At 44.8% G+C, this 18,300-nt stretch overlaps 1 protein-coding gene across 1 annotated transcript in view; it reads right to left on the bottom strand.

Moving 5' to 3' along the window:
• Positions 1-5,508: 5,508 nt before the first annotated feature.
• The window catches only part of Slc22a16 (solute carrier family 22 member 16), a 45,362-nt gene continuing 32,570 nt past the window's right edge, over positions 5,509-18,300 (bottom strand). Inside the window, exons 7-8 of the mRNA XM_041653603.1 lie at positions 14,998-15,088; positions 5,509-5,730 (exon numbers count right to left, since the gene is read on the bottom strand). Coding sequence (XP_041509537.1) covers positions 5,509-5,730; positions 14,998-15,088 — 313 coding nt within the window. The remainder of the gene's footprint in view (positions 5,731-14,997; positions 15,089-18,300) is intronic.

Below are 18,300 nucleotides of genomic sequence, written 5' to 3'. Positions count from 1 at the left end.
AAGAAGAAGAAGAAGAAGAAGAAGAAGAAGAAGAGGAGGAGGAGAAGGAGAAGAAGAAGAAGAAGAAGAAGAAGAAGAAGAAGAAGAAGAAGAAGAAGAAGGAAAGAAAAAAAGCCTATCTTTAAAAACTCACAAAAAAAGAAAAGAAGAGAGAGGTGGAGAGAAAAAGGAAGGGAGGAGGGAGGGAGGAAGAAATGCCTATGCAGCAAAGCGAAAGAATGGAGACTTAATGGCTGAGGAATATTTGTGAACTTCTGTAATGAAAGACCTAAATTCCCTTCTATTAAATAAAGTTAGCATCCTTCTTAATTAAAAATACTTAGCAAGGCTGTTAAGTACAAGGTTAAGATAAAAAGTTGATCTCATTCCCTCCAAGCATGGTTGTACATACCCGTAATCTAGTATGTGGGAGATGGAGGCAGGATCATGAGTTCAAGGTTACCCTCAGCTACTTAGTGAGTTTGAAGCCAGCTTGGACTACATTAAACTCTGCCTTAAGAGACAAAATAAATAAATAAATAAAAATTAAATAATTTTCTGTCAGTCATGTGCAGTTAGAAAAGCCAACATTAGCAACCTGGACAATTTCAATTGCAACAAAAATTTACATCTAAGAATAAATATAACCAAATATTATTGTGTTCAGCTCCATCCTTTACCTGAAAATTTTAATTTTTGAGAGATGACTAAAATTCCAATGTACACACATGCCACATTTCATTATACATGCATCAGTGGATGAACGTCCAGGCTACCCCCTGACTATGGTGACGGGAGGCACAGTGACCGTGAGTAGTACCTCCATAGTAAGATACAGATGTCTCTGAGGGTTTGCCCAGAGTGGAACCTCTGGACCCTATGTTAGATCTATACTAGCTTTCTAAGGACCCCCCCACCATGCTGATTTCCATAGCAGCCTCCAGTTTGCATTCCCACCAATGGTGAAAACTGTCTCCCTTTTCCCGTATCTGTGCCAACATTTGCTACTCATGTTCTGTTTTGTTTAGGGGAATAAGGTTGTTTTGTTTTTCTTTTTCTTTTATTTTAGTCATTCTGATTAGGGTAAGATGAAATCTCAAAGGGGTTTTAATTTTTCACTTCCCTTATGGCTATGAATGTTGAATATTTTTAAAAATAGTTTTGAGCTGATTTTACTTCTTTTGGGCCTCTCTATTTAGTTACATGCCCCATTTTTAAAATTGGGCTGCCTTCTTGGTGTTAAAGTTTGTTTTTGCATGCTCTAGACATTAACACTATCAGAAATAAGGTTGCTAAACATTTTCCCCACCCTCTAGTCTGCCTCTTCACTTAAAGATGGTGCCCTTTGCTATACAGAAGCTCTTTGGCCTCATAAGGTCCTATCACCAACTGTTGCTATTCATTCCTGAGATACCGGAGTCAGATTCAGAGTCCTCATCTGTGCCTACAGCTTGAAGCGCATCCTATCTTTCAATCTGTAGATGTATTTACATTGATGTAGTCATAGAGGTTGGGAAAGTTAGGAGCCATTGGGGATATTTCAAGGGACGGGGGACAGAACACAGATGACGTGAAGAAGGAAAGAGGAGAAACGGAGGTTCAGTGAGGAGGCAGACGGGAGGAGTCTCAAGAGGAACTCACACTAGAGACCTTGGGAAAAGCCATATGGAAACTGACTACTGTAGACGCTTCATGATATACATAAATCAATTCATTAACACAGTGAAGCAGCTGTGTTTCACGCTAACGGGTGGGTATCGCCCCTCTCAGATGCCATAGGCTGGTAAACAAAAAGCCCGGTCCCAGCTATGGGTTACCAGACCAACAAAGCAAAAGAAGAAAGGAAAAAAGACTTTCGCCATGGAAGCTGTGGTGTGACTTCCTTCATTAGTCCTTCCATTTTGACCTGCAAGAGCCGACTGCCACGCATCATCGGTCTGCTTCGCGGCTTCTCTCCTCCACCACACCATCTGCAATGAGCTCTCGCCTGGCTCCCTGAGCCCCTGGACCTCCCGTGTCATGGAGACCACACATCCCTGGCTCCCTGGGCCCCTGGACCTCCCGTGTCATGGAGACTCCACAGCCCTGGCCCCCTGGACCTCCCGTGTCATGGAGACACCACAGCCCTGGCCCCCTGGACCTCCTGTGTCATGGAGACTCCACAGCCCTGGCTCCCTGGACCTCCTGTGTCATGGAGACACCACAGCTCTGGCTATCCAGTTCCCTAGACCTTCCGTGTCATAGAGACACCACAGCCCTGGCTCCCTGGCCCCCTGGACCTCCCGTGTCATAGAGACCCCACAGCCTGGCTCCCTGGCCCCCTGGACCTCCCATGTCATGGAGACTCCGCAGCCCTGAATCTAAAGGTTCCCACCCCTCTCCTGCTCCAACAGCTCTCACAGATGTATCATCCGTCTGCATCGACGGGTGTTGGGGTGGCCCATCCACAGCCCCGGTCCTGGGCCTGGATGCCAGCTTTCCTCTATTGTCTATACTCCCGACCCTTACCCCCTACAGGTTTACACACACACACACACACACACACACACACACACACACACACACCGGGCATGCTCTCCAGTACTGCCTCGACCAGTTCACCCATCACAGCCTGCAGCAATCTGTCACAAGTTGCGGGGCCAGTTCTTTTCTCAGGCCCTCAGTCCGGCTCATGCTCCCACCACCAGGGCCAGTTCCACTGTCTTGCCCAGCCAAGGGGCAGAGCCCTCTTATCTGCTTGCTGTAGGGCTTCCATCTTTTTGAACTGTTGATCAATAGGGCCCCATAGATCACTTCAAACATTACAGGCTGTGGCCATTGCTCTTTGGTGCCCTTCAGAACTTTATGGTAAGGCTCTATTGCTAAAGACACACATAAGTGAGTCATAGGAAATGGAGAAATTAAGCTGGTACCAACTTGGAAGCTTCATCCCCACTGCCTAGCTTCCTTGCTGCTGGAGGGGGCTGTGCTCACCACTGATTAACACAGTGATTGATGAGGGCGGGCCCAGCTCACTGGGGGTGGTGCCATCTATTTCTCATCTAGGATCATCAGGGCAAGTGGTCCTAGGTTCTGTAAGAAACCCTCCTGAGCAGGTAGTGGTGGCACACGCCTTTAATCCCAGCACTCAGGAGGCAGAAGCAGGTGGGTCTCTGTGAGTTTGAGGCCAGTCTGATCTACAGAGCGAGTTCCAGGACAGGCTCCAAAGCTATCTTTGGACTTTTCTTCTGACAGAGAAACCTTGTCTCGAAAAACAAGACAGAAAGACAGAAGGAAGGGAAGGAAGGGAGGGAGGGAGGGAGGGAGGGAGGGAGGGAGAGAGGGAGGGAGGGAAGGAAGCAGCCTGAGCAAGTCATGGGAAGCAAGCCAGTAAGCAGCACCTCCATGGCCTCTGCATCAGCTTCGACCTCCAGGTTCTTGCCCTGTGCTGACTTCCTTTGATGAACAACAGTGATCAGTGATACAGAAACATAAGCCAATAAACCCTTTCCTCCCCAACCTGTCTTTAGTCATGATATTTCATCACAGTAATGCAACCCTAAGACACAGAGAACACAACATCATTAATAGAAGAATTAAAGGCAGAACAAAGATTCCATTTTCCCTAAATTAATCTGAAAACTTCAACTTAATTCAAGCTGAAAACATGATTGCAGCTTTATTAGCAGCAGGGCGGTGTGGGCCCCTGGATTTCGGGTCAGCAACAGAAGGGTGTTTCCAGCATTGGCAGTAAAAGCAGAACAGGCTAGCGGGCTCCAGCCCAGTTGTGAGCAGCTTTCTTGGTCTCCTGGCAACTTTTTCTACTCCAGTGTATTCTGTCAGTCCTCTCTACACTTTGGAACTGGTTCGTGCATTCAACCCTTCTCTGCTTAAAAGATCTTGAATGATTTCCAGGTTGCTTTGCATCATCTGGACTAGACATTGGTTGGTACAGAGAACAGATGATGCCCTGGACTGAATATCTGTGTCCCTCATAACGCAATGCCAAAGCCCTAACTCCCAACATGACTGGGAACATGGGAGGTTACTGGGGTTAGTGAGGTCATGAGTATGGGCACTTTGTAAAAAGAGATAGTGGTGGCTCTCACATTCTCCAGCAACTACACAGAGAAATGTCATTCATGTGCAGGATACGGAAGAAGACTTCATAATGCATGCTCTGTCAGCATCTTCATCTTGGGCTTCGTACCTTTCAGAACAGTGGTAAATCTGAAATGCATTAATAGATAAGGTTACAAAATCATTAGTAATTGCAATGTCCAAGATGTTAAGCTATTTGTAACAGACCTTAGAATAAAGTGAGGCTGAAGAGACCATTTTTAGTAAATAAAAATAAAAAAATAAACTAAAAGTTATATTATAATGAGAAATATTTTAAAGATTTATTGATCTTTATTTCATGTGTATGACTGTTTGGTCTCCACATCTGTCCATACACCACTTGCATGCAGTGCCCACAGAGATGGGAAGAGAATATTGCGTTCCCTGGAACCTGAGTTCCAGATGGTTGTTAGCAACATTGTGAGTGCTGGGAACCAAACCCAGGTCTTCTGCAAGAGCACTGAGAACTTTTAACTCCTGAGTCATCTCTCCAGCCCCCATATATGATCTCTTAAGAGAACAGGAAGACACACGAGTTAACATTGGCAACAGAGCCAAATGGACCCTAAAGTCAATCTCCCTGAATGCTGGGCTAACTGCACAATGTGTATATGTGCACACCACCATTTGTCCATACTGTCAAGTAAACCTCCAAAGAAAATTTAGTAACTCTGGGAAGAAAATTAAAATATTGGCCCGTGGCAGATATAACTGGCCCAAACCTTGCACCTTCAAGTGTGCTGGAAAGCAGGTCATCCTTTTGTAATTCTGGCTTCTTATGGTTTCATTATGAAGGCAAACATCTTTTAACAAGGCTTTTGTGAGGGAGATTCACAAACAAGGAAAGAACATCAGAATTTAAATGGTTTTGTTTAAAAAAAAAAAAACTCACAAAGCCCGGTTGTAGCATGTCATACTCAAAACGCCAGCATTCAAGAGGCTGAGGCAATCGTGAGCTTGGAACCAGTCTGGGTTGCAGTGTGATACTCTGTTCTTAAAAAACAAAAAGAAAAGAAAGAAGACAGAAGAGGCGAGGATGCGGCAAGAAGAAGAAACAAAAATTCTCACATGCACCCTTCCTAGCTGATGGTCCTTGGGGTAGTCCTTGGGTTTGGGAGCACTGGTACCCATGGAGATGCCTACTCCATGATCTCTCAAACCTGTGTGATGGCAAGGAGTGGGTAGGGAAACCAACGCAAAGAAAAGTCAATGAGGAACAAATAAGCAACAATCCATGGCTTCAAAGAACTAGAATTTTCATACCAGTTTATATTTCACTGGCTTTTACAAAACAATTTTTTTTCAAACTTTCTCACAACATTTTTTATACAGATACACAACACCTCTCTAACAGCAAGTCGCCGATGTCAACATCCCAAGTGCTGGGTGCCATGTAAGACTTATTTAACACCATCAGAATCCCCCATGTTAATCACTTCCGTGTTTTCCCATCTCAATGTTCTTAGCTGTGGGCAGGGCTTTGCCGGAGCCACCCTTCTGGGCTGTAGGAGGGGCTTCGTCTGAGCCGTCCTTGTTTTCTGGCGCCTTCTGTTCAGTCTTCTCCCAGGTAGATGCCAAAGGTTTGTTGAGGGTTTCGGGGAGCTTCAGCGACAACAATCCACTCAGTATGGCCAGGATCCCAAACAAAACCTAGAAGAAATGTTACAATAAATAAATAAATAATAACAAAGATAGTAAGTGACACACAAAAAAGAAATGGACCCTTCTGAGAATAAGAACTTTACTGGACCCTTTTCTCAGGGGGCAACAGAGTTGGGGCTGACATTAAAAGTTAGTGTCTTTGGGCCCTTGCTGAGGTCTTTAGGCTACTTGTGCTTGGGTGGGAGTTCATTTTAGCATAATCAAGACTTAATCTCAGTTCAGTCATTCACAAACCATGGAGGGTTTCTGGCCAAGAAGCGCCAGTTCCCGCTTGCATTAGTTCCCTTGCAGGCTCTGTCTTAGAAGCTGTGGCAGAGAAAAAAAAGCCCCTGGATTTCTTTCTAGACCCCAGGGTGTACAGAAACCAGGTGCTGAGCCCCGAGGTCATCGGCCCTGCCGTATCATCCAGGGTTTGGGAGTTCCTGACCCCTGGAAAAAGACCACAGACTTAATCCAATTATAATTAAAGGATTTATTGATTACTGTTAGCAATCTCTGCGCCAAACAAGGTTGCCAAGAGAAGTGGGGAGGGGTGAAGGAAGGGTTTTTAAAGGCAACAAACACAAAAACACCTTGCGTATCCACTCAAGCAAGTCAAAAGCCGTTTTACTCTGCCAAGATTAGGTAGTCAGGCAACCTGAATGTCTGCATAAGCAGGTTACAGAGCCAAAAAGCAGTCAGCCATAACATAACAAGCAGATGGTCACTGCCGAACATCTCTGGGTGCGGGTCACTGAGTCAGGGTTACTGGGAATTTGTCTTCCAGGGACGGAGTCAGACACAAACAGGTAGTGGGTACCAAGCTGGATGGTGAGCATAAAATAGAGTCTTTTTAGCCATCACACCAGTAAATGATGAGGAAGAGGGACAAATACATAAATGAAACTTACAATGAGTTAGAACCTCCAGAGATTAGGGGGAGAGAAAGCAAAGGGAGTGAAAGTGAATCGCCGCGTGCACGGCACTGTGAGGAAGTGTGCAGCGGTTTCCTGGAAAAGTTCACTGTTTTTGAGATGGTATCTCACTGTTCAGTCTAGGCTAGTCTCAAATCCACAATCCTCCTGCCTACACCTCCAGAATTCTGGAATCCCAGGCAAACGTCCTCACCATGCCATGTAGCAATAATTGCAGGCCAGACAACAGACAAGCCCCCAAGTCCCCAATTCTTCCTCCACCTGCTGCCCCCAAAACTCATGCTACCCCGCAAACTTCAAAAACACCTCAGCAGTCTCCTACCTCTCCAGCCTCCTGGTCAGACAAGTCCCTCCATTCCAGTCAGACTCTAGTCCCTCACTTACCCCTCGGCCACCTTGTCACCCTCCAGCAGTCCTGCCTCCTTCCCACCTTCACGTGACCATTTCCTTCCTGGTGGCTGTTACCCACTCTGCTTGGGTTCCTGTCACTTGGCACCTCTGGGATCTCGTGTAAGCGACTTAATATCCCGGCTCCTCGGTTTCCTTGTCTGTAAGATGGGACTAATGACAGCACCCGCTGGGGCTGATGAAATAGCTCAGTCAATAAAGCGCCTGTCGCACAAGTATGAGGACTGGAGGGCAGATCCTCAGTGCACATAACAAGCCAGGCGGGGTAGCAGGCACCCATCATTCCAGCCCTGGGGAACTGAAGACAGCTGGATCCCTGGACCACTGCCTGGCAGCCTAGGCGAGTCAGTAAGATCCAGAGAGAGACCCTGTCTCAAAACACAACGCCGAGGACCAACAAAGTGGCTCTGCGGGTATAGGTGCTTGCCACACGAGGCTGACAACTTGAACCCAATTTCCAGAACCCACGTAAAAGCCGGAGGAGAGAACTGGCCCTACAGAGCTGCCCTTTGACCTCTGCACACAGGCTGTGGTGCATGCGCCCATCTGCACACATCATACGCCCACAAACAACGTCTTTAGAGGGTGGAGAACAGTTGAGGAAGACACTTAGTGACAACCTCTGGTCTTCACATGTCCAACCCCTGTGCATGCACTCCCGGGAACACATACACAGCACACACAGAGAGGCCGCAGGGACTGCTAAGGTACTGATGTAAGTAAGGCTGAGAACACGCCAGGCTCATCATAAACAATCCACACGTACAGCTGTCGTTACCGTCTTATAACAAACACGCTCAAGGCTCTGTCACTTCTGCTGTGACATCCTATCAAGAAGCACATGTGTTTGGCTTCCCTTGCCCAACTCGTCCCCAGGTCCTCCTGTGTTCCCCTTCTCAGCTCTCCTGGTCCTGGGCCTCTGCAGCTCATCAGCTCTTCCCCCACACACTGATCCCTTCAGCCCTCTCCTGGCTTCCTCTTCCTACCACATCTTAACATCTTTGCTCCTGGGCTCTGTGTCTCCGAGCGTGCACACTGGAGGAGTACCCACCTACCTCAGGGCCTCATCCTAGCCATCGGACAGACGCCCACATCACATTGACAGGTCTTTCTTTCACACTGACTCTTCTCCTGGGATTCCTCCAGCCCTTACGGTGACTCCTCCTGGCCTCAGACACACACCAGGTCACCGAGGACCACCAGAAACTGTGGATATGTGACTTTCCCATTCTTCTAGACTTTTTGACATCCGCCCAGGCTCTGTACAAGTTATTAGCCACAGTACCTATGCCCAGTGTGCCTTTCCCTCAAAACCTCTGGTTTACTGTTCCTTGTGCCTGGTGTGTGTGTGTGTGTGTGTGTGTGTGTGTGCGTGTGTGTGTGTGTGTCCCTGTATATAGACAACATCCCTTCCTGCAGAAAGCCTCTCTGAACCGAACTTGGGTTAGCGGCTCACTCCCATGCCCCGTGCTCCAGCAATATCTCTGGCAGGCAATCTTAGCTCTTCTGCAGTCTCCACTGACTAGAAATCTTGGGGTACAGACTACCTCTTTCATTCTTGCTCTGTTTTACCTAGCAGGGTGGTTAGTTTAGCATCAACACTGAAGATCCAGTTGCTGCCTTCTCTGCTCCCTGCCCAGCCAGAAGTACCTCTTCCACCACATACCACCAACGTGCACAGGACCAAACCACAGACTGAGCCCTCTGAAGCTGTGAGCTGAAGTAATTCTTTCTTCCCTTAAAAACAGCAGCAACAACAACAGCAGCAGTAACAATTTGCCAAGTGAGCCTATGAGCACAGAAAAATGAATTCATTGGTCACCCTTTGTTCGATTAAGTAATGGCCAATAACACAGGCACCAAAACAAGTGATCCTCTTCGAAGGAGAAAATAAAAGCTTCTCAGCTGGTGTTTTAGTGAAAACACTGGCTCCCCAGCCAATTTTACATCAATGAACAAACTGAATCATGCTGTAGAACTCATCCCACAGAGCAGGCAGAATCTATTGTACCCACAAAGGCACATTTGCAAGAGGCTCCCATAAACATGGGTGAGTCCCTGCAGCCAGACACTGTCTAGGAGAAGGGAACTGGCCCTCAGGGCAGGAAGGGAAGGGGGAACTGACTGTAGCCACATTCCCTTTAGCACCAATCTCTTGTTTGGTTGACTTAATGTAACAGAGACACAGTGTGCGGGCTGGCGTCCAAGCTCCATGTCTTAGTCAGTGTTCTATTGCCGTAAGGAGACACCATTACCAAGGCAACTCTCACAAGAGAAAGCATTTAATGGGGGCTCGTTTACAGTTTCTGGTGACACACTTCCAACAAGGCCATACCTACTCCAACAAGGACACACCTCTTAATCCTTCTCAAGTACTGCCACTCCCTGGTGACTAAGCAATCAAACGAGGAGACTTTGGGGGTTGTTCTTATTCAACCCTCCACATTCTACTCTCTGGCCCCCATAGGCCTGTAGCTGTGAGAGCTCCCCTGCAGGCTTTCCAGAAGGCAGGGATAAAGGATCAGAGTGAGGTAAGAATGAAACTCAGCTCAGGCCAATTTTATTGTAGCCAGCACTGGATCCGGACTCTAGAGCCTGGCCCAAATCAGTTTAGCCACATTTATGGACAAGCACAGTTTTGAGGAAAAAAGTATTCAGATAACAATTAACTTAGTCCCATGAGTGGAACAACGCTTAAGCAATGTTTACATTGACATTCTCAGCAAAGCACAGACGCTCAAGATAAGGGTCTAGGGAGAATGACCGAAGTAAACAAAATGCCCGTGGGAGTCAGAACTGGCCTGGCCCAAAGATAACGTGTAGGTCACCTCGGCTTTTGTAAAGCACAGGTGACATCACTAGTAAGAATGGGTTTATGGTCTAAAAGCAATGCTCGAGATTTAGGGCAAAGGGTCTAGGATAAGTTAAACCACAAATTCTGGAAGATATGGGCAGAGCCTGTCTCATCAGACAGCAAAGGATCAGCAGGTTGTAAAACTACAGCATTCCTGGCATTCCAGGAAGATCAGCTCTGTCCTACTCCACTGAAGAGGTGAGCTGTGTGTTTAACCTTCCTGGCTTCTCCAGGGCTTATCTGTGTGCACAAGACATCTTGTTTTTACATGTAGCCAGGCCACAATATAAAAACTCATTCAGTCCAACTGTAAAAGTTCCCATAGTCGATCCCAGTCTCAATACTCAAAGTTTCTTCTGCTACTCATGGTAATCTGTAACCTCACACATATCAAAACCAAGAAGATCACATACTTTTAACATATAATGGCACAGGATATACATTATCATTTCAAAACGGAGGAGAGGGAGCATAGTGAGGAAATACTGGACCAGAGCAAGACTGGAAACCAGCTGGGCAAACTGCACACTCTGTATCTCCATGTCTGATGTCAAAAAGCTCTTTGGAACCTCCTTCTAACTTTGCTCACTGTAATGTGCCTTTCTCTTGAGCTGGTTCTACTCCCTGTGAGCAGCTTTCCTTGGAAGGTATTCTATGGCTCTGGCATTTCCAACACGATCCAGGATTCACCTTTACAACTGCACCTCATTCAAATACATTTTCATCAGTTTCTAATTTAGACAATTTCCTTCACTGTTTAAACTTTCATTTAGTTCCTTTTCACAAGTTGGAAAACTTAGCTGGGTGGGGTCTTGCTCTGAAATCACCACTCCCTTTATTCCATTTAGCATTGGGCTTTTCTTTAAACTTTTTATCTCTTTGAGTACTGGACTTAGCTCCATTACCCTTCCTGGTGTTCCTTTTCTCCTCAAACTGTACATTTTGTATTTTTCCTTGCTCAGTTTGCTCCTTTTCTTTATAGATAAAGAGCTACTTAAGAATGGTCACTAACAACCATGAGAAACAGTCAATACAAGGCTGTCTTGAAATCTCCTTTGCCAACACCATTAATCCAAAACTCTCCCATTTATCCTCAAGCAGCCACATTCTTCACCAAAATATCACAAGAAAAGAAACCACTCACTAATTTTCTTCCCATCTGAAAACTCTTGAGCTGGGCCATTATAATATGCATTGCTGTTGTGGAATACTATTTTAAGATGTATTGCATTTGTTTTTGCTGCAGAATATTTAATGATGCAAAGTTGTGTGGCTTACTTTTACGTTGCTTTTCTTTAACTCTATGAAGCTGTGTTGCTTTGCCTGTCTAAAACACCTGATGGGTCTAATAAAGAACTGAACAGTCAATAGCTCCGCAGGAAAAAAGGATAGGCAGAGCTGGCAGGCAGAGAGAATAAATAGGAGGACATCAAGGGGCCAGCCACCCAGCTATACAGTAGGCTACAGAGTAAAAAGTAAATAAAGGTATATAGACTAGAGAAAAAGAAAAGCCCAGAGGCAAAAGATAGGATAATTTAAGCAAAGCTGGCTAGAAATAAGCCAAGCTATGACTGGACATTCATGAAAAAGAATAAGCCTCCATGTGATTATTTGGACCTTGGTGATGGGCCCCCAAAAGAGCAAAGAGAAAAGAATTTTAAAAAAAACCCAACTACACATTGCTCTCAGCAACATTGTCTTCCACACTCCTACTAGTGTAGCCCATTAAGCCCTACTTAAAGTGTCCAATTGCATTCCTAATCCAAAGTCCACATTCTGCAAGCAAGCATCATGATCAGGCCTGTCACAACAATACCCCAACTCCCTGGTACCCACTTCTGTCTTAGTCACTGTTCTATTGCTATAAAGAGACACAGTCACAGTGGCAACCCCTATAAGAAAAAGTGTTTAATTTAAGCTTCTTAAAGTTTTGGAGACGTGGTCCATTATCATCATGGTGGGGAGCAGGTGGCACACAGCAGACACAGGGCTTTAGAAGCAATTGAGACTTCTACATCCAGATCTTTATGTAAGCAACAGGAAGAGTGAGACATTGAGCACGTCCAAACCCATCCCCAGTAACGGGGCTTTCTCTAACAAGGCCACACCTCAATCCTTCAAATAGTGCCACTCCCTGATAACCAAGCATTCAAATATAAGAGCCTAGGGGAGCCATAAAGATGGTTTTTTGTAAAATCTTTTACTCTCTGGGGGCCCACCACCCAGCTCCCAAATAAACACACACAAAAACTTATTATTACTTTAAAAACATAAAAGAATGCAACACATCTTTGCATCATTCAACAGATGTTCCACAGCATAAACAGATGTCACACATCTTTAACTCATACTGTACCACAGGGCTATCTTATTCAAGGGCCATACTCTGGCTCCTTTATGATGACAGACCTAGGTTAATAATTATTTTCTGCAAGTCCTTCTCCTTGCTTGTAAAGGAAGGAAACAATATGTCCATTTTACACAAAAATTAGCATCAGCAAAGCACTTAAAACTAAGTCCACCTAAGCATCTGCTAAATGAAAGATCCTTTTTATTCTACAGCCCTTAAAATGCCCTTGCAAATGTCCTCCCATACAATTACTTAGTTTTTTTTGTGTGAATTTATAGCAGTTTGCTTTTATGAATTTGTCTGTCTTCTTTTGTGAGTCTGGCTGCTTGTTTTAAAGGATATTTTGATCTCCCTCCCCTCCCTCTTTCCCTCCCTCCCTTCCTCTAAGATACAAAGTGCTAGCTTAAAGGAGATGCTTTCACGAAACCCTGAACCTTAATATCCCAGGTGGCCATAGTCTTCATTTTTCTATAAACAAATCCTCCCGGGTCTTATTGCACTTGAAACTTGCATAGCTAACTTTATTCTAGTCTGTTCTGGCAAGCTATCAATGACTTCAAAATCACTTTGATCACTAAGAGCGTGATACTTAGTGTAGTGTTTCCTGTACCACTGTAATTGTGGGCATCGATTTTCACCAACATGGCGTACTGCATAATTCTCATCGCTTCACCACTAGACTAGGCAATTATTGGCAGGGATGACCAATTCCACTTAACTCATCCGATCGTCTTCATGATTTATTTTGTACCCTAGCAAATGCTTTTCACTCTGCACAATTTGGAGCTTAGAAGTAGCTCATCTCCCTTATCATGCTTTCTGTGCCCCCCACTTTCCTTTAATATTTAAGTACAGGATAGTCCCCAACCAAGAGCCACTGCCCACGTATCCAGAGTAGAAGAAAGGCAAGCCACAGTGACCAAAGCTATTTCTCAACCTCAGAGTTATCTGGTCAAAGAGGCTGGGATCCAGTACCAGAAGCAGACCGGACTGAGCATTTGCTGGCAGGAGGTGGGTGACACTCCAAAAGGCCACTGATTCCCAGAGAAAAAATCCACATTCCACTTGTGCATACAAGATGGCGCAGGTGGGAATCCACACTGGTTTCTTCTGAGGTCACGCTAGTGTTTCTTACAAAAATACGTCAGTATGGAGCTGAAGAGAAAGCACAGTCAACAAAATGTTCTCTACACACACCCAGACTTCAATTTGCTCCTGAGAACCCACACAGAAAGGCTAGAGGTATTAGGGCGTGTTTGTCTTCCCAGCACTGGAGAGGCAGAGATGGACAGATCCATGGGAGCTGCTGCCCATCCAGCCTAAACTACTTGGTATTGCCCGGGTAACGGGCGATAACAGCCTCAAAGATGAGTGGTTCCTGAGGAACACGTGAGGGTGACCTCTGGCCTCTGCACACATATGCATGCACACACGTACACCACACATACACACACACACACACACACACAAAGTTCACATGCACCTGTATGCGTGTGCGCACGCACACACATGCACACACACACACAATGGGATAACTAAAAGGCCATGTCCAAGTGTGCTTGAGGTCACTATCCTTGACTAAAAGTGTAAGACAGGAGGAGGATGGACGTTAAATTGCTGACCAGCTCCAATGATATCCAGACAGAATAGTCACAACACTAGCAACAACATGTGTTAGCCTGGAAGAGAGGAGAGAAGTTAGCAGAGTGTAGGAGAGGCTCGTCGGAATCCTGGAGAAAGGAGCAGGCAGAAAAAGAAGTGGTGCTTTAAAAGGCCAAGGAGTGTAGAGGGGCATCTGCAAAGGGCATCTGGGGGAAAGAGACCATTATGCTGAGAGTCCCAAGTCCCTGGGATGCAGGGTCGTGCACCACTGTACCTGCTCTCCGTCCTCCCCAGCTCCATATTCCTCCTGATTGGAAGGGCCAGGGGCACCCAGGTATGATCCACCCACTTCCCAGCCTCTCTGTTCCTCTGTGTGACTCTGAACACAGCTGTTCTCCCTCTCCAAACACAAGTCAACAGCTCACACTGCCAGGGCCACAAGAACTCAAGAGGGTAGCCTCGTCCATGAAAAGCCTCTCAAGGCACCGCAGGGAGCAGGCAGCCTCCAAGATTTTCCCAGAGCAAGAGGCCCACTGTGGGAGGGCAGAGGCAAGGTTTGAGCTAGGTAGTGGGGCAGACGCCTGAGAGCTGACACAAGGCAGAGCTCCTCCCTCCAAAGTGCTGGTGGCTCCAGGCCAGGGGCAGAGTGGGGTGAATAATAACTCAGAGGGACTGAAGACGGTCAGCCACCCCCACTTCCCTACTTACCCACTAGTGAGCTCTCCTGTTTCAACAAAACTCCATTATACAATGGTTATATTGGTCTCCAAAAACAAAACCAGAAATGGCAGAATCGGCTACCCTGTCTCTCTGCTACCCCAGAGTCTACTGGCTGCCCTCCCTCTCTGCTACCCCAGAGTCTACTGGCTGTCCCGCCTCTCTGCTATCCCTGTGTCTACTGGCTGTCCCGCCTCTCTGCTATCCCAGAGTCTACTGGCTGCCCCGCCTCTCTGCTATCCCTGTGTCTATTGGTTGTCCCATCCTGCCTCTCGGCTTTCCCAGGATCTATTGGCTGCCCTGCCTCTCTGTTATCCAGTGTCTGTGGGCTGCCCTACGTCTCTGCTCTTTTAGTATCTCTTGGCTGCCCAGCCTCTCGGTTATCCCAGTGTCTAGACAGTGATAAGGACCTGTGGCAGGACAATCCAGACTTGGTTGGTGAAAGGGACGATGAAGCTTGCCATTCGTGACACCATGATGCTGCTCCCCACAGCCAAACACCTGAAAACACCAGAAGAATTAATACAGTGGTAGCAACCGTGGAAAAGCAAAGCAAAGGGGTGCCGAGGATGATGGATTCACCACCTGCCACCCCCTTCTCACTCTCCCACAATGAGGAGAAACAATAAAATTCAGAAATAAGTCAGATGTTTCCCAAGTCAGCTATGACTTCTACCTTCATTCTGTGAAACAATTGTGTATATGAGCTTGTGTGGAAATAACCAGGCTAGCTAAGGATAAAACAATTACGTTTTATTTATTATAAGGGGAAAACTCACTAAAAGCACAGCAATATCCCACAGGAAAAGGTGCAGAGAGGGTGCACATGGAAGTGCACACCTTTTTTTACCTGGGTCCCAGCAAAGTCGCACCTTAACTAAGACCCACCTCTTAAAGGTTATTGGTTAACAAGGCTTTCCCCATCAAGCATGCATGTAAGAAAGGCATAGGCTATCTTTAATCTGCTGTCTAAATGAGGCCCATAGGTATACAGACCCAGATTAATGTCAAGGACTAGACAGATTTGTTTAGGGTAGGGTATGGTAACTTGAAAGAACAAAATATTTGTCTATAGACTGCTCTATTAATGTCAAACAAACCTTTGAGATTTTATTTTTTGGAGAAGGCAGGTGTTTGATCCCCTGGAGCTACAGTTATAATCTGAAGTTGTAAGGGCTGATGTACAGGTTACCCTTTGACTCAGGATATAGCTCAAGAGGACAATGTAGAAAAGATACTATAATTTCTGCTGGGTCTATTCCTGATAACTGACAAAGTCTCAATTTTCCTTTTAGAATTAATTCAGAGACCTTTTCCATATAAATTTTTAAATTTTTACTTGGTTTATGTGGTAAAAAGATCCATTCTAAGATAATATATTCCCTTTGTATTAAAGTTTCTGTAGGGGAATGTTTGGAGGGAAATATGACCATGATGCAGTTAAGATTCAGACCCACATGATTCACGTGTGCCTCCGATAATTTCTTTTCAATGAAAGCCAGTTCTCTCTCAGCTTGGTAATTCCCTGGGACTATTTAAGTCTTTGTCACCATCTAAGGTTTTGATTAAATGAATTATTTGATGAGGTTTTATTCTAGAAGTGGGCCACAGATTGGAAATGTCTTCTATCAAACTTTGGAAGTCATTAAGATCTCTTCTAATTTGCACTTTTGTGCTCTAGTTTTCTGTAAACCTATTTTATAACATAGATCATTGATAGAATCCCCTCTTTGTATTTTTTTCAAGAACAATTTTTAATCCCCAATGAGGCAAAATTTTCATTACTTCTTCAAACATTCTAAAGTATCTACATTTGAATCAGATAGCATAATGTTATCCATGTAATAGTAAACTATAGACTCAGGAAATTGCTTACGTATCATTTCCAATGGCTGACTCACAAAATATTGGCATAAGGTGGGGCTATTTAACATTCTCTTTGGGAGAATCTTGCATTGATATCTTTTAGCAAGCTGAGAATTCTCATAAGTAGGCACTGTGAAGGCAAATTTTTCTCTGTCCTTTTCTTGTAAAGGTATAGTGAAAAAGCAATCTTTTAAATCAGTTGCTATAAGAGGCCATCCTTTAGGCAATAGGGAAGGCAAAGGAATTCCAAATTGCAGAGGACTAATTGGTTGAATCACCTTATTATCAAGCTCTTAGATCTGTTTTCCATTTTCCAGATTTCCTTTTAACAACAAATACAGGAGAATTCCAAGAGCTGGTTGATTCTTCAATAGGCTGAGAATCTCATTGCTCCTATACCAGCTATTCTAAAGCCTGCAGTTTCTCTATTGTTAAAGGCCGTTGTTTAACCCATACAGGTTTTTCTGTCACTTATTTTAAAGGTAGAGCTGTTGGTACCTCTGAGAGTTTGCCGGTTATTGTTCTGTGGCCATTCAGGCAGTACACAGCCACAGAACAGTAACCTCAGCCTCTTCTCTCATAGCGGACAATGAGGACTACTGAGAACTCAAGAGCAATGGCAATGGGGTTTTGATCCTACTGCACGTACTGGCTTTGGGGGAGCCTAGGCAGTTTGGATGCTCACCTTACTAGACCTGGATGGAGGTGGGTGGTCCTTGGACTTCCCACAGGTCAGGGAACCCTGATTGTTCTTCGAGCTGATGAGGGAGGGGGACTTGATCAGGGGAGGGGGAGGGAAATGGGAGGCGGTGGTGGGGAGGAGGTAGAAATCTTTAATAAATAAATAAATTAAAAAAAAACTCTTCCACTAAAGCTGTGGGCTATGGCCTAGTACAGCTGAGACTAGATGAATCCAATCATGTGGAGTAGCCTTATTTCTTGAAGTCCATGTCTTTACCAACTCCCTCACATATGGCGAATGTATGCTATAAGATACTACTGCTTGCTTAACATCTTTTAGATTATACATATAGGTTTCCATTTACATGGTGTATATCCTTTTGGGTATTGAGTATTTGGTGGCTTTTCAGAGGTCATAACAGCATAAGTAGCCAAAGCTCTTGGTAAGTCATCTCTGAGTCTGAGAGGTACTAGTGATGCTCAATCTTTACTATTGCCTTTTGCCTGTGCCACCTCTCTTTGCTTACCTGTTCTGACAAGTTCCTCAATTGATTCAAATCTTTTTATCACCGTCTTTTATAAAGTCTGAGTCTCTTGACCTGTGGATATTTCTAATGATTTTATCAAATCAACTAATTTCTGGTTCTCATTCTGCACACATGTCCAACTTTTGACATTTTTCCATCTTTAGAGAGAATGGCATGTAGATTGCCTTTCAGGAGGGATGGTCTGTCGGCTAGCTTGTCATAACTTTTTCACAGATTTTCATTGTCAATTTCAACAATATGACTCCTTTTGGATAATCTCTCAGTACCATTCTATAAGCTTTCGTAATCCACTGATATGGATTGAATTTTATCTGTCAAATTATGGTTATCATTTTCAATGGTATGAATCCTTCCATCCAACTTCTCATTACTAGTCTATAAAGTCTGTATCATTTCTAAAAGTTTCTCATTCTTGACTTGTAACATTTCTTTAACGATACAATAGGAATTATAAAAATGATAACAGCTATGGCTAAGAATGTGTAAGTCCCAGGCAGGTCATACACTTCTCAGAATTCCAACCATAATAGAAACAAAAAGGTTATTAAATTCTTGGATGGGGATATATCTGTAATTATCTTAGAAGTAGTTTACAAATTGCAAAAAAAATATATATAG

This window comes from Microtus oregoni, unplaced genomic scaffold, assembly GCF_018167655.1.
Source record: "Microtus oregoni isolate MIOR12 unplaced genomic scaffold, Mior012 000006F_ref0000085, whole genome shotgun sequence".
Taxonomy (NCBI): Eukaryota; Metazoa; Chordata; class Mammalia; order Rodentia; family Cricetidae; genus Microtus; species Microtus oregoni.
The sequence above is the reverse complement of the archived record's forward strand: the minus strand, read 5'-3'. Positions and strand labels throughout refer to the sequence as shown.